Source organism: Echinops telfairi, unplaced genomic scaffold, assembly GCF_000313985.2.
Source record: "Echinops telfairi isolate 266 unplaced genomic scaffold, ASM31398v2 ScPeMD7_21;HRSCAF=78, whole genome shotgun sequence".
In the NCBI taxonomy this organism is placed as follows: domain Eukaryota; kingdom Metazoa; phylum Chordata; class Mammalia; order Afrosoricida; family Tenrecidae; genus Echinops; species Echinops telfairi.
Genome location: NW_022103918.1, coordinates 2,945,309 through 2,969,918, shown reverse-complemented (window position 1 = coordinate 2,969,918; position 24,610 = coordinate 2,945,309). Strand labels below are relative to the sequence as shown.

Below are 24,610 nucleotides of genomic sequence, written 5' to 3'. Positions count from 1 at the left end.
GCGAGACGGCGAGCGAGGGAGCCAGCGAGCGAGGGAGGGAGAGAAAGGGAGAGAAGAGAAGAGGGGAGGGGTGGGGATAAGAGGTAAATAGTCTTAAATCGGAAGGGAGCTGCTGCTCTGTGGTCTTGACAAGCGCTGCCTGGGCTCCGCCGGCTCCCTAATAACGGAGTGACCTTTTCTCTGGCTGGCTGATGTCTGGCTGGGAAGCGACTGCGTTCTGCAGCTGAGAGCCGGGCTTCCTTCAGCTCGGCTCCCGGCGCGCTGCTGGGGTAAGTTGTCCGGAGCCAGGACGCCGAGCCGGCCTCCGACTGCCGTTACCTAAAAGGAGGACACCTGTGGCTCCGATGCGGTCAACACCATTCCTTGGCGGATCCTTGAGGACCTCATTATTTTAAACTTAAAAAAAAAAATAGCGACCCCCCCCCCCCTTTTTTTTTTTCAAACAATGCTTCTTTTTGACCTTTCCCAAGGAGAAGCGCTACAAAGCAGCCACTGTGCGTCCTGAACGGCCTCCCCCTGTGTCGCTTAATTGAGAAGGTAAGTGCAGCCACTGGGAACACACGCGTCGGCGTATTTGTGGGGTGTGTGTCGGCGGGTGCGCGCGTGCGTGTGCGGATGTGGGTCTGTCCCCCCTTCCCTCGCTCTCCCCCAGCCGCTCCTAATGAGGCATAAACTGGAGCCGCAGCCCGGCTCCGCACTGCAACTTTCACTCTACTGAGACGCTTTTGTTGAAATCATGTGAGGCTTCATTATTTTTATGATGAGACATGAAATAGATGCAGGCGGAAGATATTGATGGGAGGAGGGCGAGCGGCTGCGGCGCGGAACGTCTCAAGTACGACTCGAGTGGATAATAGTCAAAGTTCACGGCGAACTGCAGCATTTGCACACCCCTGGCTCCCGGGGAGAGCGGGGGCCAGAAGAGTTCGGGATGGGGAAATGGTCACTCGCGGACCTTTAGGAAGCGAATTCGGTCCTCAGTGGGTTTCCGGACCTTCCCCCCACCTTACTTGCTGGGCTTCGTGGACGCCCCCGAAAGAGTTTAAATCACAATCTTTTTGTTCTTGTTGACACTTCCGCTTCACCCCCACCCCACCCCCACCCCTCGGCCATCCCCACCCGCAGGCAGTCCGAATAACAAAATGTTTCTAGAAGATGCAAAAGTGGCTGTGTTCAGGGGTTGGGGACTTAGTGGCCGGAGGAGAGGGGCTCAGCGGAACGAGGTGCATTTATCCTAATAGGCTGATTCGAACTGATGCAGCACATTTTAACGGGGGCTACCCAGATTGCTGTTATGAAATACAAGTCAGATTTATGATCTTTTTCATATTGAACATGATATGCTATGCTAACGCTGCATGTGACAGTTTAATCAAATCCATTTGTTACCACGAAGCTAAAAGGGGCCGCTGGGATTTTAGGATTATGGGCAGAGTTAAGGAAGCATGTGGCTTTGTCATTCGCCATCATTTTGCACACTGCCACACTGCGAGGGGCTCCGCGTGTGCACCGCGTCTGGTCCGACCATCCCCATCCCTGCCCCCACCCCTGCCGCCACTCCGACCCGCTCCCAAAGTGGCTACACAATAGTAGGTCCTAGGCGGTGTAGGCGCTCTGCGCAGCAGGTCCACACTTGAGATATATCGGAGACCCCTTTCCACTTCCACCGTTGGGCTTGGTGCTCAATGAGAAGCCGCTGCAACTCAGGCACGTCTAAGTCAACTCATGCAGAAAAAGGAGAAAAGTTTTGGTAAGGTTACAATCTATCATAGATGCACTTTGCCGGCGCTCGGCACTCTTAGGAGCTCAAAAGCCTTCCTGCTCTTCCGCCGCTTTTGTGTTTTTTTTCTTTAAGATCCGAAATATTATTGTTGTAACGGCTTTGAAAGACTGCTGCTTAAACCAATTAATCTTGCTAGGTGCAACAAAAACTGCTACATTCTTTGCAAATCATCCCTGTGTGGCTGCAAAGACACCATTACAAAAGGCTGGAGCATAAACTCCGCAAGGGATTCTTTGTTAGAGTGTATGTATGTTTCTTATTTTTTTTTTTTTATTTTGCATGTGAGCTGCATCAAAATTGAACTCAGTCTTGCAAATCTCTTGTTGGCCTTTGCCAAGCACTAGCACTTTGCTGCCATGGTAACTGTAATTAAACTGATAAGAGTGGAAAAATGTCAGTATCTCTGAGCCTTGCAGCTGCATTGGAGAAAAAGGGAATCAAATTGGTTCCCAGCTCCATTGCTCAAAAAAAAAAAAAAAGGGTTTGGTTGGGGGCTGGGGTGGCCTGAGGATGGAAGCAGTATGGGGAGGGGGGTTGGGAGTTGAAGGGGCAGAACAGAGTTAAGCAGCTCCAGTGCCTGAGATCTGGGGACATCTATTTGCATTGTTGTCCCTTAGGGGGCTGCAGCCTGTAGGGATGCTCTGGGCCAGTGAACGGAGAGAAACAAGCTTTTAGGCCCAATCCAGTTTTCCAATAGGGTTGGGGGTTGGGGAGAGGATGAGGATGGGTAGAGGAGAGAAAATCTTTTGTTTGGTACCTCTTGGCAACCGAATGGGCCTGTTGGCCAAATTCTTTTAATCTATGTCACTGCTCCCAGCTGCAAGACCTGCATTCCCATTTTAGCATCTTCCTGAGGCACCTCATCTCTGCCAACCCCCTTTTATGGATTCCCGCTTCCTCTCCTCCTCCCAAATTGTTCTCTGTGCATCTTCCAAGCGGGCAGAGGAGGGGCAAAATGTTTTCCATTCATTGTGTGTAGTTAGCCCCCCAAAATATAAAAGACTGTTTCTAAGTGCTGTGAATCTTTTATTATTATTATTATTATTATTTTAAAGCCCTGTGTGCTGTGGAGTTGTGGTTACTTCGTGGTGCTAACTACTGAAGCTGAGACTGTGCGGATGAATGGCACAGAACAAGGGAACATAATGGAGGCAATCAACCGTTAGGCCGCCTCACAATGCAATCCAGGCAATTAAAAGCTCACCAGAGTTTAAATGAAATGGTTCTACTTATTTCTGCACACCACACTGCACAGGCTATTATTTATGTCTTTTTTTAATTATGATTTCCCTTAAACTGTCAAATAACTCAGAATGGCAGGGTCTCAGAGGCAATAAGAATTTCCCTCAGAACAATTTACATGCCAATCTAAAACTAGTTATGAGTCCTGATGTGCTACGAGCAACTTGTGAAATGTTTCCCAGCTTACGAACATGCAGCTCTACCTAGATGTGTCCTTCTGGATGGCAGGAGGAGGCCACTGATGGCACCTGGTGCCTTTAGGCATGCGTTCAGGTGCTGGCTGGCTACAAAATAGCTTCCTTTCTACAACTGTTAACTTGAATTATCATCAAAAAGATTCCATTGTTGAGACAAATATGATGTTCTTTAAAATAAGTTACAGGGATCGAAAGTAAAATATCAAACTCCTTCTCTGCCCAGGGCAAAAGTGAGTGTAAGTGTTTCAAATATTAATTGGCCTCTGAGTGTTCAATTAAAATGTCAACACACAAAAATTTTTGTGAAGACAAACAGGGTAGTGTTCCTTGTGCCAAATGTTGCTACCCGCTGTCCTGGTAGCAAGATCTTGGCCTTCTGTGCTGCGATGTAGTAACACAACTTGTAGCTTAATTTCTGTGAAGAAGGGTTTTTGTTTTGTTTTGTTTTGCTTTCTCATCTATGAGCTATGGGATTCTTTAAAGTCTTTATAGATCAGAGAAATCAAATGACCATTCTTAATATATCCCTGGATGTTGATGTTAACACCATCCAGAATGTCATTTAGTAAATCAAAATGTTCCTCCTCCCCACAGGTATGTGGTTAAGAAACACTTGGGTATGTTCTGCCCTGTAATTAATGGGATTCATTCCTTGTGGAACCTTGCTAGGAGTGGATAACTAGTTCTGATCAAAGGAAGTTCATTTGTTAGAAGTTCTAGAGGGGGAGATTGAACAGAGCCACCAAGGGTTATGATTAATCTATACTATACCCTGAGCTCCTGCAAAGAAAAGCGACAGAGAGCATGTTTTAGGAATACCACCTGCTCTTCTGTACAAATCCTGCTGCTAGTCAGCAGCTCCAGTGACGGTGGCGATGACTGTCACACAGAAAGAACAGCCATCCCGCTTTCTAGCCTGCCTTTCCTACCCCAGCCCTGTATCGTACAAGTTTTTCTCTAACGAATGTTCAACATCATGACAATATTATGTGCAATATATTTTTTTGGATCCAGAAAAGTTGTCCAGCCGTGGGGGGATACATTAATATTTCTTATCTGTATGTTGTTTCCTTTTAAAGGTTGTTGAAGGTAATGGGGGCGAAGCATTCATCATAAGGCAGCAGTGGACACTGAAGAAGGGTTAGATATTATGGAGGCAGGAGAGGCCCAGCGATCGCAGTCAAATGTAGCTCGGCCTTTCCTGCCTTGAAACGGTCTCAAGTACATGCACACTTGGTCTTCGGTCTCCTTCTACATGCATGTGGAAAACTTTATGCCTAGGGGAGGATGAGCAGTATAGCAGAGGGCTCTCTGGATGGAAAGGAGGCCCAAGCCTCATCCTTCGGTCCCTTAATCCCTCTTGAGCCTCTGTATCATAATTTGTAGAATGAGAGTGCTTGGAATAGATGATGATTTGGGTATTTTATAATGCATAGAATGAATTCTTTGATAAATGTGAAGTCATTCTAAGATTTCAGCCAACATTTTTCAGGTCTGAATATTTGACACTTAGGAAGTAAGAAGCTCAAATTGAATGCCTTTTCATTGAAAATATTTCCATCAAGCTGTAAGACCAGTAGAAGCTACCTAGACTCCTTATTTGTGATGGAGATGTACCCTAAAAAAATATGTAAATGCCATTATGCCTAGGATAGTGTGTATTTAACATATACCTGTATATGATAGATTTATCTAAATATGCTTGACAATTTTATATTTATATATTTGGATTTTTCCCTCTTCCTTCTTCCCTTTATAAAAATAAATGTGTATTTATGGTTATAATTATATAATCATATGCCTTAGTTTTATATAAAAGCACATACAATTAGCTAATATACAACTAATCTGGTCACTAACTGGTACTTATAGGTATAAATACATTTTTAATTTTAATGTAATGAATATGTCGAATTATTGAGGACTTAAGTGACTACAAACAAATGAGATTGGTGAGGTTTTTAGTACTGCATTCTTAGCTATAAAACATTGCAAGACAAATGTAGTCCCATCTGGGGTACACTTTCCTTCTACCATCCAACGTGTATTAAGTGAAGTAGTTTAACCAGTTAAGAGAATTCATATTTGACTCCTGTAGACAGTGTCTTTTTAATCGTCAGCCATTTATACAATTGGCTACAATTATACATTTTATACATCAGCCACTTATATAACAGTATACAATTATTTAAACCATTTAACTGTGCATATAATGCTATCTTACTGGGTACCATGTGAGTTTATTATTTTAACAAGCTTATCTTGGTGGCTTTTGTAAATGATTTACTAAGGACTTTCTAAAGTTTGAGACTCTTTGTTTCCCAAATTTAGGGTGTGTTCAGTAGGGCCGCAAAAAAGAAAAACCCTAAGTCTTAGAAATGGCAGTATTAAATATTCAACGTGTTGGAAACCATTTGACATCTTTCTTTCTCCCTGTTCTGTCTTATCATCCCAACTCTGCTTTTGTCTTCTTTTAGGTATACAAATGCTCTCAGTCCAGCCAGACACCAAGCCGAAAGGTTGTGCTGGCTGCAACCGAAAGATCAAGGACCGGTATCTTCTAAAGGCACTGGACAAATACTGGCATGAAGACTGTCTGAAGTGTGCCTGCTGTGACTGTCGCTTGGGAGAGGTGGGATCCACGCTGTACACGAAAGCGAATCTCATCCTCTGTCGCAGAGACTATCTGAGGTAGGAATTACCCTTCCACACCACTTGATGACTGGATTCCTTTAAAAATACTTTTGTAAGTGTGTTTGTTTGTTTTATTTCTTTACCGGCAGCCTATATTCCTAGTGGGTGTTGATGTGTCAGCCTTCGAAATGCTGCCCAGAGTATGTGACTTACATTACTATCTGAAGGGGTTCAATGTGGCATGCCAGGGTGCTCCTGGGTTATCCCGCTGCCTATATCGAAACTTACCCTTAAGGTCAAGGACGTACTTGATAGAAATCAATGTGTTTGGTTTTTCGTTTTGTTTGGCTTTTTTAGGACGTACTGGGCAAGGTGGGCAGAACATCATGCAAAGACATGGCGCCGTGGCTCGGCTCATGGGAACACAGTTGGGCTCTGTTTTACAGAAGTTGCCGCTGACAAGGATACCAGATGCAGTAGTTCAAACAGCGTGCCTCTTAGTTAGACCTGTGTTTAGTCCTCTCAAGTTAGTCAGCTAGAGTTTCTGATTGAGATTTGTCTGAGAAAGTTTGGTTTTCAATCTGTAACTGGTTTAGTTTATTTGTGGGAGCTTGGGAAAATGTCTCCACTGGCGCCTGCATCTCTCTCTCTCATGACCTTTCAAGTGGCCACCATAAAGACATCACTGAACTCTGAACAGTTGCCAGTAGCTTTATGGAAAATAACCAAGTAAAGGTCGCCATCATCACCGGGGACAGATAGCCCCTTTCCAGTGTGTGAATGGCTGGGCAGGGTCGGGACAAGGCAGGTGTTCTCCGTTATGAAGCAGTGCTGTATCCTAAAGGGCCAGAGGACTAAACTCAAGCCTGCTCCTGTTAGCCAGCATTTCGTACTTGGCACACACACTTCTATTTAGGAAAAATCATTTTGCTTTGCACAGAACTTTGAACTTTGATTTAGCTGCAACTTGCGTCACTCTTAAAGCAGGCTCTATCAAATAAGAGAGATGGTGCACAACATCATTTGGCATTTCATATTGGATACAATTAATATTTTTTCCTACTTTGACATGAAGTTTTGTGTGTGTGTGTGTGTGTGTGTGTTTAATGTTTCTCCCATGACACAAAGTTTATTCATGACCTCCTTAACCATCTTGGTCTTTTTGGGAGGGCTTCCAAGGGAATTTGATGCTGCTTTCCAGTATGTATATCAGGTATTTACTCTCAGATTCAATGTCTATGGATAAATGCTATCCTGTGATTAATAGCAGTTTTGAAGGTGAATGGGATAGTACTCTATTCCCCTCATCCAGCAGTCTCTTAATTATGACCACTTGTTACTACTTCTCTGTGCACCAGGTGCACACAATACATGTGCAGAGTTGACAATGGCGAGTGATTCTACAGGCAAGATTTCCCTCATTGTAGTGGCACAGCTCATCAGAAACAAACTGGATGGGTTATTTTTAAAACTTCCCACTTTATGAACTATTCTCTTTGCAATAAAAACTGTCTCCTCTGCTCAGTTAGCACCTCATTCTACATACACTCTTTGTATTTGCTTTGAGTGAATTAATATTGCTTACCTAATTTTGTTTTATCTATATTGAGCAATAATCACCACTTTTTGATTCCTTTTTAACTTTTACATTTGTTCACAATTTTAGTATCTCAGGTGCATTGATTTGGGAGCAATTCTAATCAAATAGAATGTTAAAGACAACCTCTTCTAAGATTTGGAATTTTAAATTAAAAAATTGACAAGGAAATAACTTTATTGTAAGTAAAACTGTTTTACCATTTTCAGTATAGTAGCAAGCCTGAGAAAGCAGTATTAGACTTTCTTTATTCTAATGTTGATTTGCTTTATTCTTCCTTATGATAGCAAAACTATGATGTTAAGTAGGTATTTGATAATAGCATTTATCAAAATAGTTTTTGTATCAGAAAACTTTCTAAAAGGGTTTACATGTTGCTTTTTTGATCAACTCAAATGTTTACTTTATTTGAAAGTATATAATCATGCTCTCTCAAACATAAAACCTGGTCCTGATTACCAATATATTCATTTATCAGAATACAATTTTCTCTTAAATTGGTCATTACTGCATTAATGGCTAGTTGTTATGTCAACAGCTCAAGGATTGTTAACATTTCAAACTAAATTGTTAACAGCAAGCTTCATCCCTTATTTAAACTGAAAGTCTGTGGTATATAACATGCCTTCTTTGCCAATTACTAATTCGCCACACATAAACATTGCAGAAGAAAGAAGGTGAATGTGTTTTATAGATTATGGTCTTTACTGTTATGTGAAAAGCGTGTGTCTCAATGATATGTGTACATCAGTGGCCTCTGTCTTTGATTGACGTATTAAAATAATCTGATCTGTTTGCTGAAAAGACAAACACAATTAAACAAATTGTGTATGCAAATTAATTTCTCTAAAGGTACATAGTAATTTGAAAATATTTATTTTTGCCTACTGAGAGTTGTCATGTTAGACACCGTAGGAAATTGAGGGTAAAAAAGCGATTCCTGATTTATAAATTTGTTACATGTAATCATTTGATTACATAAAATCTAACATCTGAGCAGTGAAGTAGAAATTTTTGTGGTTGTTTTCTAGACCTTTGAAAATAATTGTTATCCTAGTTCAGCATATTTCTTCTGTAGTTTGCATGGTCATTTCTTAATCATTTCAGTTCTATTAGAATGTTGTTTGGTTTTGTTTTGTTTCTAGTCTTTGGAAATCATTTCATTTCTTCACTGCACCAGGCAAATCATAAGAGATTTGTAAAAGTCATTACACATGAAACTCAGAATATGGAAGATTGTAGAGTAGCTTACCTTATGTTTATTATCAGGCATTTTATTTCAATATATAAAAAAGTGAAACCTTTTTTGCCAAATGTATTCAATTTCATAATTTATTTATTTCTGAAAAGGGAGGTGGGGAAAGAAACTCTTCTCACGATGGACAATGAGTAATGAAGATCCCTATTTTAATTTGCATTTTGTGGGATAGTAACATGTTTTTACAAGTTCTTTGAGAAAGGACTTGACATATGAAGGGAAGTAAAACTATAAGAACTAGATCATAAGATTATTGCTGTAAGATTTTCTTTCAGAATCACTCATTTCTCCATGGTGGTTCAAATTGTTATATTTAAGAAAAGGAAATGATAGTCTACGTTCTATGTTCTCACTTTTAAGAGTTAACAGTCTCTGCTTTTCAGAGCTTTGTGTGCACACACGTATATATGTTAATGTAGACATATGTTATACAATGCACATATCATATAAGACAGACTATAGGATTGCTTCCCTCTTTTAAAAACACATGAGTTAAAGTAAGATGAGTATCCGACTTATAAAAAAAAATCTTCTATTGAAAAGTTTTTGAACTTAGATCTAAAAATATACCTGGCAATCTATATTCATAGACAAAGATCGAGCAATGTCGAGTTAAAACCATGTCTGACACCTACAAGTGACGTCACAAAGTTCATGGAAAGATGAAATGAAAGATAATTGATTTTTCTCACAAACTTTCGAAGCCCCTTCATATACCATAGAACTTTGTAATGTTTCGTTATTAAAGAATGAGCTTATGGAATATTAGATATGTAAGTATATTTGTATCTCAAACTAGTACTTAAAAAATGAAGGAACTGCCCATTAATTATTGTATTAAATTGTCAGTTAATTATTGTATTAAAATAGCCAGGTTTTAGGAGTGATGTTTAAGGAATTCTATTGTCAATTAATTATTGTATTAAAATAGCCAGGTTTTAGGAGTGATGTTTAAGGGATTCTAGCTACTGATGAGGCGCCCTTGTAGCAGAGAGGTTACGTGGTGGGCTGCTGGCCACAAGGTCAGCAGTTTGAATCCACCGGGAAGAAGAGGTGACAGTCTGTTTCTATAAAGATTCCAACCACACTCATTGAAACTATGCCCTCAGTCTGCACTCAATATGTACTTAAATGCTAAGACCTAGAGAAGTCAGTTAAAACTGTCTGAAGCATACGTACTATGTGACATTTTTAAGTATTGAAGCCTCAGACGTGCTTTGGAAAGCCTATGATGCAGTTCTACTCTGTCCAGTAGGGTCACTAGGCATCAAAATTGACTCATGAAAGTGGGTGTTGCTGTTGTTGTCTGATTGGTTTTAGTTACTTATGAACCGTCATCTTTATTTCCATTTGGACAAAGTGTAAACAGCAGTCATTGTATAATCACTTTTAGGATTAAGATTTTGTGGCAAACGTGGCATGGTCAGAAGTAGGAGAGTGATCAAAATATTTTACTCTTTTTCCTTGCAAGGCAATAAAGATGGTCAGACCTTCGCGTTGATGGTTTTCCCTGGGCCATTTTTGTTTTGATGAAGCCTATAACTCCTTGCGTGTTCTATACTTATTTTATTTCAGTTGATGTCAGCTCTATCTTACATTTCTGTGAATGGTAGCTTGCCAGAGTTTATTCAAAGCTGTTTGCTCCGAAATGTGCTATGAGAGCTGCTTATAGTTCTTCCTATAAGAAAAGCTAAAAGTGTCTGACATGAAACTTCATGCAATCTGCTGTTTTTATATCTGAGGGTGGCTTGTTTAAAATAAACCTACTCAGAAAGAGTGTGATGCTTCATGCTCTACTGCAGTGGCCGATTAACTCAAATGATTTGAAGCTGCAATTCTGACTATAACTTTTTATGCTTTAACATAACTTTAAAATAGAAAATTAAAATGAAAAGCTACATTCAGCATAAATCTAGTTATAACTTAATTTTGAGATGATCATACTGGTGCTTCTGAAATTTTACATAAGGTCAAATTTATATTGGCACATAATTTTAGCCTTAAAAGTAAATATGAGTATGCTGTTAGCATTAGTTTGTCGAAACAAGACAGAGATTCTTTTAAAGTCTTAAATAAAGGGTTTTTTTCTTTTTCCCTTCATGGTCATCTTTTAAATATTGGACTTTGGAAATATTTTCTGTGAAAAGCAATATATTTTTTCTATTTGGAAAAAAACCCTAACTTTTAGTGTTTTGAATTTTGAAAACACGGGTTCGCCTGGAACTCTTTCACGGTTTAAATGATTCCTCTGTGCACTTCACTGGAGCTTGTTTAGAACTTCGTGATAGTCACAACCTTGTCACCTGTCGATATCTAAGTGTAAGAGTATTATGAAATGTTTTGGCTTTCAGTTGTATTAGAGACCATGGTGTATTAAAAAACATTGTTATAATCCTTGCAAGTTGTACTATCTTACATAAAACTTTAGAAAAAGGAGCAGTGGTAAATGTAATTTTCTTTTCATCATAAAAACTTTATTGGAATATATTTTAGATATTTTAGACGACATACAATTCACAGGCTGACTTAAACAGTGAGTATTATGTTTTCTCTTCTGGCAGATTGAGAGACTGCTTCTCACTCTGGCAATTTTGCTGGGTTCTCTCTCACACGAGCCATCGGCAGCACTTTCTGTTACAAATACTTGGTGTATCAAGTGTATCACATGAACAGAATTCCCTCTGGCTAATCTAACTGTCTCTAATGTATCTTTCTATTGTTAATTCTGTGATGAATCCGTTGTCAGTGAATGCATATTTAATATCGTTAATTACTTTAGTTTACAGGCTGTTTTATTTTATAGATTTAGAGCATCTTCAGGAAGCCACCTCCAAAAAATTATTAAAAATAAGAACTACTTTATGCTGCTTCTGGATTTATAGTTTTTTATCTTTCTTTATAAAACATGGAATACCTCAGTCAGGATAGTTTTAACATATAAGATGGATAAGTTAGACATACCTGACTTAGCAAAAAAATATTCTGTTTCTATAAGTATATTTAGGATTAAATGCATCTAGAAGAACTACATTTGAGAATTGCGAAAATTGCTTATTTAGCACTTTATAAATACATAGAACTCTGGGAAAGAATCTCTATTTTTGGTTGCTCTTAGAATATATCAAAGTAAGCCAGCACTTCATTTATAAACTCACCATTAGCTTCCATTAAGTCACTAATAATAAATTTTAATGCTGTGTTTTGACTGCATAAACATAACTTATTAAGGAATCTCATTTTAAGAATTATGCTGAAAATAGTCATTTTGTAAATGGTTTTGATGGATATATACATTTTAGAAATAAGTAGTTCATTTTTCTGCCTCACAGAAAATTATATGGCCTAAAAGAAGGATTGCACCAACTTATTTCCTTTTCTACTGTGAGGCATGAAAATCTTAATTTGATATTTGTTTTGAAGCCATTTTATATGAGAGTGTCTTCTATTGTTTAAAACGATATGCTGTAACTTTAACCCTTTTTGTAAAAATATTAACATATATGACCCCTAAGTACAGGACTAGATCTTGAAAGCAAGAAATGTAAAAAACAGGAACAGCAATTGCTAGATATTTTTATACGACAGAACTTACATTAGCCAAATTTTAAAGAATGACATTTCCTCTTTCTTCTGTTTCTACACAGTTTTTATCTAGGGTGCTATCACTCAATACCCCTACTGGTACATAGCGGTTTCCATTGTGAAGCATTATGACGGTGTGTGGCTATGTGTATAAAAGTAACACACACAGATTTGGAATCTGTAGAGCGTTAGACTAAACATTACCTTTTGTCAGCATTGACTTTGGCCAGAGCCCTTTTCGGTAGTATTTGATCCTTGTAAAATTCAAATACTTGATGCCTGTTAATTCCTTAGTAAAGCAAAGTATGGCACTGATTTATTTTTATCCATTTACTTTTATCCATTCATTATTATGTAATCCAAGAGTAAAGAACATTTTTATAAAACTACAGACTGCCAAAATTTATTGCCTTGTGATTTTCATCTTCCAAATTCTGTGTTTCTCAGCACAGACAGAATGTGACAGTCTGTTCTATTTCTGTTTCTACTACAGTAACATACTTGCTTTGATGGTTAACCATACATTTCCCTCTTCAAGGTGGTTTTTAAGAGATTTATTTTGAAGTTGGAGTTTACATTGAGATGCAAGAAATGTGGTATTTAGATTTCCATTTTTACCTTAAAGCAATTCTGGCCGATCAAAGTTTCTTTCCCCCTTCATTATCAGTTTTCATTGAGAACTTGTCTCTAAATAGATTAGATCTAGCATATTCTTTTATTATATTCATCAAACACATAATGCCAATATCAATCTTGTTAAATCACATGTGCCTTTTTCAGTTTCTACTCTGTCATCAAAACTTCTTCATAAACCTTTTTCCCCTCAAAAATAGTTCTACAGTTATGTAAAGCTTCTAAAGCTGGTGCTGAATTCTTATGCTCCATAAGGTTAGTTTGTGCCGATACAAAAATCTCTAGCAGTGGGCTTTGCTAGTTTAAAATAAAATCACACTCGAGATAAGTAATCATCCTGGAATAGACAGATCCCTGATTTGAAGTTGGAAAATTAACATTAAGCTGTGTGTATTAAGTGAGACTCTAACCAGCATGAGTTGTTATGATTCAATTTAATATAAAAACTCTCCAACTGGGCTATGGGGAACATAAAAGACTCTTAGGAATTCAAGATTATATGCAGAGGAGTATGCCGAAGTCATATTTAAGTAAAATTATTATTACTAATGCAGTAAAGCATTGTCCACATAAGCCTGTCCTACTAATAAAAACAGAAAATCAGTTTATGAACATAAATATCTAATATGACAAGGACTTAGTAGTGGGGCATAGGACTTCATAAACTGTGCTAATGCTAAAATCTATTAATAAATTTAAGTACGACCGAGAAAAAAACACATTTCCATGTTATTTGTACTGTGGCATACTCAAGGGCAAAGTTAAATTTTAGACATTGCTAGTTTATTTTTCGAAAGAGAGAAAAAATGATTCTCTACTCCCGTAAAGGGTTACAGCCTCAGAAACTGACAGGACTAGTTCCACCCTGTCCTGGGGGGTCCGGGAGAATCAGAATTTACTCTGTGTCAAGGAGTTCAGTGTAGTTGCACTTTTGCTTTCTGGAACATTGAGAACAGAGCCAGGTTTGCTACACTAACAATGAAAACTTACCTGAACTTTTGAAATCTATTTAGGCTCTTGTTTTTAAAAGATTTTGAAAAATGTGAAATAATGGCCTTTTATAAACTGTTTACCTTTAACCAATAGAGAAAAGGGTCAAGATTGTTACACTTTCAAGTGCATGATGCTTGTTTTGCGTTTCTCAACTGCTCTGTGAAAAACGTATCCTGACCCTCGGCTACGGACAGAGATTAGATCTGATGAACGATGAGGACTTCCTCCTTTTCCTGGGGGACAGGTAGAGAAACTCCCAAAGCAAAGCCACTGCCATCAAGTGGACGCCGACTCACAGCGACCCTGCAGGACGGGGGGGACCTGCCCCTGTGGCGTGCAGATTGGAACCCACTGTGAGAGTGGAAAGCCGAGTCTCCGCCCCGTGAAGTTAGAGAGCGGAAGGGGTTAAAGCAATCGTAGCTTCGAACACTAAATACGAGTATTCGCTTCGGTGTTTCGATTTGTAGGTTTTACAGGTGAGAAAATGAACTTTATTATGAATGTAATTTTAAATCCTGCCTGCCAGATTGCGTGTCAATATCCACTAAGGCATAATGTGTGCGTTGGAAATACAGAGAAAGATAAGTGAGTGAATCACCTTAAAACCTATGAACTAGAATTATCTGTGGTCCTTTACTAGAGACAAAAAAAATAGAAAGGCTTGGAGTTACAAGAATCCCTTCTTTCTATAGCAAGTCATTGCTATGCAGGTAGTATTAGGGTTTTTTTATTTGCAATTTCATTCTTTCCTATCTCTTTTAACAGTTTCACAATGAAATTGTTTAGTCATTCTATGCACAACTATCTCAGTGTGGATAGTTCATTCCTACAAATAATGAAGGTAGACTATTATATTTCCGATTGATTTTAGGTGATATATAAATAGAAAATATACAGTTATTGATACTTTACTATGTAAGAAATAAGGCATTAAATCTTGGAAATAGAAAGAATTTATAGACAAGTTACTCTTCACATTCTCTATAACTGATATTCATATTGACTGTTAAATAACTTTCAGTTCCACATAGTTATATCTCATGGAGCCAATATAGAGAAAGTAAAGGGGTATGTTAGATACAAGAGTGTTTTTTGAAGAAGTGACATTATAAGTAATAAAAAGCAGTCCTTTCACAACAGTGAGGGCGGCGCTTGTTAATTATGTTTTGGAGGTGGAGTAAGTAGTGACCTTGGTAACGTTCAGGTTATATCTGTACTGTCCTATCACTTATCCCAGACATTGGGAGGCTGCCAACAGACACAGGCCTCTGCGTGGCATCCCTGGTGCCCATTTTCTCACCAAATATTAGTATGGTATGTGGTGTAGGTACTGCACAAAGCCCTGGGATACACCATTAAACAAAATATGAAAATATTTCCTTCCATATAGAGCTCATATTCTGGTTGGTGGAAACAAGTAACAACAAAAATATGAGTAATGCATTTGAAAGTCATAAGCACTTTGGGGAAAAAATAAAATTGCACCAGAGGTTTACAGAATGTGTGTGTGTGTGTGTGTGTGTGTGTGTGTGTGAGAGAGAGAGAGAGAGAGAGAGAGAAGGGGGGGGGATTTAAATATTAAATATGGTAGGTAGGCACTGCCTCATTGACATGGGGACTTGAACAAAGAACTGAAGAAAGTAAGAGAGCCAACCAGAAGCACCGGTGGGAGGGACATTCCAGGCACATGAAGAGTCAGTACAAAGGTTTGAGGTGTAGCTTGACTAATGTATTTGTGGTACATTAAGGATGCGTGAGAACTGAAAAGTTAAAGGCTACCACTGATCACAAGTTGGCTGTTTGGTGTCACTATGACAACCAAAAATTGCCCCTACATATTTCTAAATGTCCTATAGAGCAATGATAATACTTCCAATCGAGAACTAAGGTAAAGCTTATCCATTAGGCTGTCACTGAATGAACCCCAGTTTGAATTATAGGACTCATCTTCTTAATTGAGTGGGATTACTTTCTAGTTACTATTGAGTGGTAAATTTTTAAAAATCTATTTTTATTGGGGCTCATTAGAACCTGTGTGACTAAGTAATAGTTGTGGAATGTTAACTATCTCAAAAGAGAGCTTATTATCTGGTCAGTTGATGGTCTATTGCTAACCTATGAATGATAGTATGGTTAAATGTTTGTTTTAAGATGAGCCGTCTACATAAAAATACTAATAAGATTAATGGTCTGTTTATTACTTATTTACTTCACTGTGAAATGCTAGGGGACACCTATATCGAAGAACACTCAGACCGTCTACATTGTATATTCTAACTCCAAAACTCAAACTCACAGCTATGCGTAGATGCTAACTCATAGTGACCCCATAGGACAAGGTAGAACTGCCTCTGTGGGTTTCTGAGACTGTAACTCTATATATGTGATGGTAAAATTTTTGCCAAAAATGTCATTAGACTCTGCCTTTTTCCAAGTTCAAGTGGTATTTAAAAATTTTTAAATAATGGAAATAACCAAGCTATGGATTTTGAAACACTGTCCATTTTCTACTCTTGAGATAGAATCTTTAAATTCTGAGGGACAATTTGAAAAAAATTTCCTCATTCTTTAAAGTAAACATGACCTGAATACTTAAATCTTCAAAACGTATCCAAGCCTAGCGTTATAGAAAATATATTTAGGATATGCTTATTTAAAACAATTTTTAAAAACACATTGTTAATGAGAAGGGATGAACCAGTGTCTCAAAAGTATTCTGATCATGTGTACATATTTCTCACTCCTAGCTCCAGCTCAGTTATATTAGTTTCAAATCAAGAAGAGCGAAGCATTCATCTTCAAAACTAAAGCAATCTTATGCATTCCTATTTATGAGAGTGGCATTTAAATTTAAAGCTTAAATTTTAATTTTAAATACAAATCAAAATATCATTGATATGTCAAAAATGAATATCATATGGGTACTTGCTGAGAAAGTGCTAATGGGCCTTCTTATAGGGAGGCATTGTATAAATAGATAGCTTTCAAAATGGTTCAAGAGACTTCAAGAGTTCACAAGGGGAAAAAATCCATTAATTGTTAATTCCGCTTTCCTATAAACTTTCTGAAGCCTTTCATAATGCTTCATTCACATAGCAATGTGAGACGTACTTTTCAGAAACCTAAGAGAACGTGATGCCTAAGGACTTTACAAGTCTTACTTCCTCTATTGTCCCTGGAGCTCCTGAATGCATTCTTTCCGTTCCTAGTTCTTGTAGTCCTTCTATCCTTCTTGATAGATGGGACTTGGTTGTAGCTGCCTTCTTGTCCTCGTGGCCTTAAAGGCCTAGCGTCCTAATCAATTTGTGATTCTCGCCTTCTCAAGTGGATCAATCTTGATTTATTTTTTTAGGGAACCTTGATTGATCTTGAACAGTGTGCCTAATGCTTAGCTAATCTTATCAGTGGTTGCTATTAAAATAAACGACCAGCTTTGGATAAAAATCACAGATTTGACTAAACATGCTTAATGTTTTGTCTTCTCCATTAACTGTGGATGTCTGTGGTTGTCTGTAGTCACCTGAGTAAATGTTACACATTTTAAAGAGATTTTGAGTCTTAAAAAAAAAATCTTTCTGTTTTCTTTTAGGAATGTCTCTGCTGAGTAGTAACTAGCCTTTCCTTTTCTCCACAAGTCAGTGCTTGACTAAGATTCTAAAGTTATACCTGGATCCCAGATCTATTTTCTTGCTATTGAAACACATTTGTCACTTCATTGTTCCTTACATGTCCAATTTAATCATAGCAATTAATTTAATCATGCGATATGAACAACATCAATAATTGTTCCCAAAACTTCCATCACCATGAATAAAAACTCACGTCCTCCTACACCATATACTGCATGAAGTTTAACCTGTAGTTTGTGTTGGATCATGTCAACTTTGTGTCTCTTCGTATTTGATCTGAATGTTTGTTCCCCTCTCCCCTGTCATTATGGGTAAAGGAGCCATGGATTCCTATTGGGGCACCTTCTGCTGCTGGATTTTATCTTCTGTGACTATCACTTATAAAAAGAAAATGTCATGATATTTCTTCTCAGTTCCCTAAACACTGGACAAGTGGTGTAGCATTAGAGTGAAGAGCCCAAATTTGAAGTCTGTTTCTTTGTGGTGCATTCTATCGGAATGTTCTTGGGCAAGTTACTGAAGCACTTGAAGCCTTTGTTTAGTTATCTTTACATAGGAATAATCAGCTGAGTCATAGGATTGTTAAAAAGTGTCCAGAAAACACCAAGTGGGCAGAGAAGTGAGTAGGCTGGCTGACAATCCAGTGTGGCTGCTGTCTTTGTGAAGGAAGAAGGGCACTGTGTTCGGAAGAGAAGATAGTAGAGAAATGACACATGGGGAGAAGAATAAAGAAATAGAGTGTGATGAGTTTCAAGGATGATGGATAATCAGGAATACGATAGGCTACTACCTTTTCATCTATCCAGAAGACAGAGGGAGAAATATCTAAAGATGTACCTGAGGTCATAAAGTTGAAAAAAATAAAAGATCTAACAGTGGAAATCATTGGAAAAGGGAATGGGTTGTTAAAGGAGGATTATAGATTAAACCAAAAATTAAGCAAACTTACGGCCATCAAGCTGTTTTCCACTCAGAGGGACCTTATTAGAGTAGGGCCAAACCTCCACGGTGCTTCTCGAGACTGTAACTACGGGAGGAGAGCGTCTCATCTCTCTTTCTCAGAGTGACTGGTGATTTTGAAATGCCGACTATGTGGTTAGCAGCCGAACCACGAACCACTGCGGATCCTGAAGATTTCTATAAATACAGAATGCTTTCTATAAATTAAGGTGAATTTGAAATTGGGGGTGGGGGATGGGTGGATAACAGAAAATGTGATTCCTTCTGTAACTGAAATGGTAGTTTTCAAATATATGAGCATGTTCTCCCCATTTTCGTAGGTGAAAAGTCTATGGTCATGTGCGCGATTCAATGTAACATCCCATAGGGTAGAATTATGGATAAAAGTTTAGGTTGCTTTAGGTTTCTTTTGGGAGCCCTGGTAGCATAGTGGTTAGGAATTGGGCTGCAAGGTCAGCACCTTGAACTCCCCACAGGAGACATGTGAGGAGGCTTTCTACTCTGTAGAAGTAATGTCTCAGAAACTTACCAGGGCAGTTCCACCCGTCTCCTGTGAGGGTCGCTGTCAGTGGCCATAGACTTGATGGAAGTGAGGTGGATGGTTAAGTTTCTTTTATATTCTTGATTTTTCTTTTTAGCTGGTACCTTGGACAATTGAATGCCAATATTATTTTACTGGTATTATTTGTCACCATGTTCCTTGAACATTTTGATTATGTATCTTGCTTTCTAAAGAAAGTTAGTATGTGCACTCTCAATTTATGTCTGTGAGGGGCCTTCAAAAATTCCATGGAAAAGTCCCATTATCTTTTGATTCTAGTTTTTCATGACCTTTTGGGAAACCCCCTCACATTTAGAAATATCAAGCCCACTGTACATTTTAAAATTATCCAGACAATGTTGACAGGATAAAAGAAAAAATAAATAGAAATGTTCATAATTTTACACTCCCACTTGGGAAGGAATATTATTGATTTGTAGCTTTCTGAGCTCTATTAGAAGTTTTTCAGTCATGGTATGTTGGGGACTAAACTAAGGAGACTATGAAAACTCGAGAAAGGAGTTACAAGAGAAAGATAGGGTGGTTGTTGGAAAGGAAAGGACTTGCTAAGCATGAGCTGATATGCCTTGCTCTGTTCAGCTAGTATGCAATCAAGGTTTCCTTTCCTGAGAAATGTGCCCATGCTTATGGACTCTTTCCATGGCTGTCCTGTAGCCACTGGCAACATTAATAAGAGGCAGAGTTTCTCTCCCTCCCCAGGGCCCCTCCCTCTTTCAGGCCACAGTGAGGTTTTGGACAGATAAATGCTAGGAGAGCCCTATGTACCAAAGGCAGTGTTTACCGCATGTAATACATCTCATTGTTTGTCTCCTGTAGTGAAAAATACTTGTGTCGTGCTGCTAAAATGCACTCCTGACAGACCAGGGCTTGCTATTATAGGGTCCATTGCTAAAAAAAAAATGATACACTGACAGAAATACAATTTAAGAAAATTTAACACCAAGGGTAGTCAACCATGTAGGCTACTATTAAGGGGCCAAAACTCAAGGCCAGGGGTTTATTTAAAAGAAAGACACAGTTTATTTGATAGTAGTAGTCAAAGTTAAAAGGAAAAAAAAAAGGAAGGGGAAAAAAAACCCTGAACTTGAATTTCTTGCTCTCTAGTCTGTAGAAAATTAATGAAAGCCACAGTTCACTAAGATTTTATTGCAGAAATGTTTAAGTGAAACAGTTTAAGAATGCTTCAGAATTTTTAAACAGTTACTTACCATTTAGAAAGCTGTACCACGACCGTGCATAACAAATTATTGGCAATTGGATCCTAGGCACACCCACTGGCTCTCTTAAAATGTGGAGTCAGAACTGGTTAATTTGGATCACTTTGGTCCTTTCAGTTGTGTGTGTGCAGCTGAGAAATATCTGTGAAGCTGGCAGGTCAGCAGCACCCATGGTTACAATAATATAAAATGTATGCTATTGTCCAGCTACTCTTATGAGCATAGTTTGGTAGTTAAATGTATGAAATAGCTCAGACGACCTTTTAAAAAGGAAAATTACCACATAGGAGCGATGATGAGATAGGTTTGATTTTCAGAAGAGTACACAGTGTTCTAATGAATAAACCACTACTGCATGGTGATAACCCAGGTGTGTTTAAACCATCCCATGGCTCTATTAGGGAAAGAAAAATCCATGAATTTAGATGAGATATAATATCTCATGTTACCATTTTGAAAAACAAATCTGTCATCTAATAATGTTTGAGCGTTAATGGGTAGGGATTGCATGTTCCTTTGGAAAAAAGGTTACAAAGGTAATATAAAAAGTAATAAAGTAATATGAACCTCAAGCACTTTAACTAGACCACCAGGAAGTAGAAAATACATTGTCCATTGCTGTGAGGATTCAGATGTGTTTCCAGAATTCTCGACTCTGATGGTAGAGTTTTATAGTCCAAGAATAAGTCTTGGGAGGAAATTGGTCCTGCCAAGAACAGACACCCAGAGATGAAATGCAGTGACTTTACAGATGTCCTCCGGAATTCAGTTGGCCTGAATCTGACACGGTTATACAGCATATTTTTCTATAGACATGGGAAGTACTTCTTATTGTGAAATGTGTCCGGACACATTGTGTAGGGTCCCTGACAATCCGCGGTGTGTTGCAGCTGACCCAGGCATGCATGCTCAGAAAAAACGTGATCCTCAGTTTCATCCACTAAGTGGCTCTCCATTCAAGTACTGCATGTTTTAATTAGCTTTCTTAAATTCCGTATATTGCTTTTATTCCAACTGTTAATCATGTCATGGAATCTTTGCACTCAGTCTTCTTGCCAGAAATTACAACTACAAATGTAGCTTTCCAGTTAAAAAATTATTTGTAAAAATCCTTTAAAAATATTTAAGTATGTATATTGAATTAACTAAAGGAGTGGATATTAAACCAATTTCTCTTCATGTCCTTTGGACTTTAAGTTAATCCTTTGGATCAATCCAGAGAGCAGCATACTTGCACACGACTCCTCTTAATTTGTTCCCTCAATTTTTTTTACAGAATTTGTATATCAGGGTTTTACCATAGGCTTATATTGAGGAATATGTAAGAAACAGCTGGTGGAAAGTCAGTATTTTAGGAATAATCTTGTGGCGATTGTTTATTGGATCCTTTTATGTCACTGAAGGAACTCGTGGCTTAGTGGCAATGTGTTGGGTTGCTAACTGCAAGGCCTGCAGTTCAAAACCACCAGCTGCAGAGAAAGATGAGATTTCTACTCCTGCAGAGTTAGTCTCAGAAACTCACAGAGGCAGGTCTGCACTTTTTTGTAGGGTCTCTGTAAATTGGTTTGGTAGTTATATAAGCATTTGTCAATTTGAGAGGAATAAGAGTGAAGGGGTAGAGTCTAGCCTGTCAATCTGGAAGCAGGACACATGCTCACTCCCTGCAAGACATCCCTGTGGAGAAGACACATGGAGAGAGGCTGATGGAGCCAGACCTCTGGTGCCAGAGAAGCCACGTGGAGACGCTAACAATACTGGAACCACAAGACTTCCCACCCATGGCCCATGATCTTCCTGCATTCATTCGGCGTGATTGCATGTGTTCCGTGACTGTGAAGAGGACTTTATACATTGATATTGGGCATATGGGCTAATATCAGACTTAAGGACTTGGTCCAGACTGGGCTGGAATGTTTTCTCCATATTCAACTACTCTTGTATATAAAACTCTCTAGTCAACCCCGACTGATGTAGTTGGCACGGACTCGGTGGCAGTGAGTGAGAATTTCACTGATGCAGTTTCCCCTACCGCTTCGTTTAGAAAAAGGTCTTGGATTCCTCGAAGGGGTTAAGTGAGATTAGGTTGAGCTTTATGATTCATATATCTGCTGACATTTCCTTCTTTTACCTGACTGCTAGGAAGCTCATTTACTTTTTTCACTTTTCACTGTTCAGAAATAGGTCGTGTTAACATATTCTCAGACTTTTGTTTTCTTTTATTTACATTTTCCTTTTAATATATTAGCAGCTTTTAGTACATCTGAGGATTAAACACATTTGAATGTTATCATTTAAGCACTGGGAATGAACAGAGTGTGAGTGGAGAAACAGACAGAGTGGGAGCCCAAGGTCTGGGGCATGGAAGGTAGTCACAGAGCTGAGGGGCTGAAATGTAAGAAAAAATGAGAACATGACCGAAGTAATGCTCTAGGCTGGACGTGTTAGTCCACCAGCGGAATGAAGTAATCTTTTCAAACACCATTTGCGCTCATTCTACGATAAGGACTTGACACAGGACTACTTCTGTGCTCTTCCATTTGCATCTTCATTGTCGTGTGATTTATTTAGCATAAAACCTATCTACTGTAATATAAACAGTGATACTTTGGTATAACTCAAATTGGCTGAGTTATTTATCATTATTTATTTAATTAATCAAGAGCTTAGACAGGAGTCAAATGACTCCAAGGATCCAGGCAGGTGAAGAAGTGATATAGTAAACCAGGCTTTGGGTTTTAGTGTAAGAAACGGCTTAAAGCCTTGTCAGTTACTTTAAAAACTGCGTAGGCAGCCAGTGAAGGTGACGGTGAGGAGGGTTTGATTATGAGTAGTAAGGTTCACTCCTTTCAAAGTGAGGGCAAATTGACACAACATTCAAGGCTGCAAAGATGGCAACACCTCTCTCAAAGATGGTGGCACCCCACTCAAAGATGGTGGCTAACCCTCCACCCCCTTCCTACTTCGAATGTGTGTGGCTCTTCCCAGCTCCTGCCAATAATCCAGTCTCATGAATTAGGATCCTAAAAGGGCTCATTACACTTTTTTCTGGGTCTCCCATTCCAAGGTTTTGGCTCATAGTCTTTCCCATTCTGGTTACCATGACTAATAACCTAAATTATCAAAAAGCCTGGCCTGTTCCTGTCTTGCTTCATCAGCCATGGCAGAATCAGTTTGAAATCCTGTATCAAAGGTCAAGTAGGATGTTGTCCATAACTCAGATGTTTGTAACCCAGGAACTGCCTGTCCTCCAGAGGGCAATCCGTTGTGAGAAATAACTCTTTGCCTCTTACTGACTCTTACTGAGTATTAGTTTAGTCGTATTTGCCTCTTACTGAGTCCTATGAAAACCTCATGCCATTGTTGGTCATTTTTCCTGTGTCTGCAGACTTTGAATAGAATGTTTCATCATGAAAACATTGTTTTCATTGAGTTTTATTCATTGCTTTCTATGAGACCTGCATGAAATTGTGCTTTACCTTTAACCTAAGTGTCCCTAAAGTATCAAAAGAGACCAGGTAACTATTTGTTCTTTTTATTTCATGTTCCCCACAATTAAGAGGAAAAATTGACATTCTTGGATACACACAGGCATCTTAACTCACTAAAAAAAAAAAATCATTGTCCATCACAAGTCATATATTCTAGTTATACCAGATGGTATACTTTCTTGCCACTATCATTTTTCTCATCATTCTAGGAGAGGTTAGAGCGACTTACAACTCACTCCTCTGACATCTAACCCTGAATTATCGAACCTCCTTAAACCCACTGAAGCCTGTTCTACTGTAATGATGATCTCCTGGGCCTTGTCAGTATAGGACCTTGGCCCATCTCAGGGCTTTCCTCTAGTCTCCGTCCTCCTCTCCCCAAACCTTGCCATACAACTGCACTTTGATTTCCAGCATTGAGCTCGCCCATTGTGTCTTTCTCTCTTCATGTGTTCAAATAGCTCAGACTTCGGCTCTCCCCTGTTCAATATAAACCCCACCATGGGTCATATGAGCTCACTCCTCACGTCTCCCCAATGCCGGGCCTTCTAACTGAGTGCTCACCAACCCTCGGCTCGGGCAAGCTGCCATTCCATGGCTTCTTCTTTCATCCGAAAAGCGTGGCTGAGCATTGCCGGACACAGGCAATGCTCACGGTCTGCATCTTATGCCTTCACTGCTCAAGGGGGCCATTCATTCTTGCTCTCAAGGGCTCTCCTTGGGAGTGGTTTCCTGTTCCCTCATGATCAGGAAAGGCCCCTTTTAGCCACCAGGTGTGATGGAAAACAGTTCATCGTTACTATTTATTTTTCAAGTTTTCTTTTATCTTCCTTTC

General features: G+C 38.9%; 1 protein-coding gene across 5 annotated transcripts in view; it reads left to right on the top strand.

The window, feature by feature from the left end:
- Positions 1 to 24,610, top strand: part of LMO3 (LIM domain only 3) — a 68,209-nt gene that overhangs the window by 3,182 nt on the left and 40,417 nt on the right. For 2 of the 5 annotated variants that reach the window (XM_004713775.2, XM_045288444.1), the window contains 2 exons: positions 471 to 537; positions 5,700 to 5,913. In XM_004713775.2, the coding sequence (XP_004713832.1) occupies positions 5,708 to 5,913 (206 nt within the window). In that variant the 5' untranslated portion in view covers positions 471 to 537; positions 5,700 to 5,707. Of the gene's footprint in view, positions 1 to 470; positions 538 to 1,608; positions 1,751 to 5,699; positions 5,914 to 24,610 lie in introns of those variants that run through there. The other 3 variants (XM_045288446.1, XM_045288445.1, XM_004713774.2) reach the window with 2 other exon arrangements.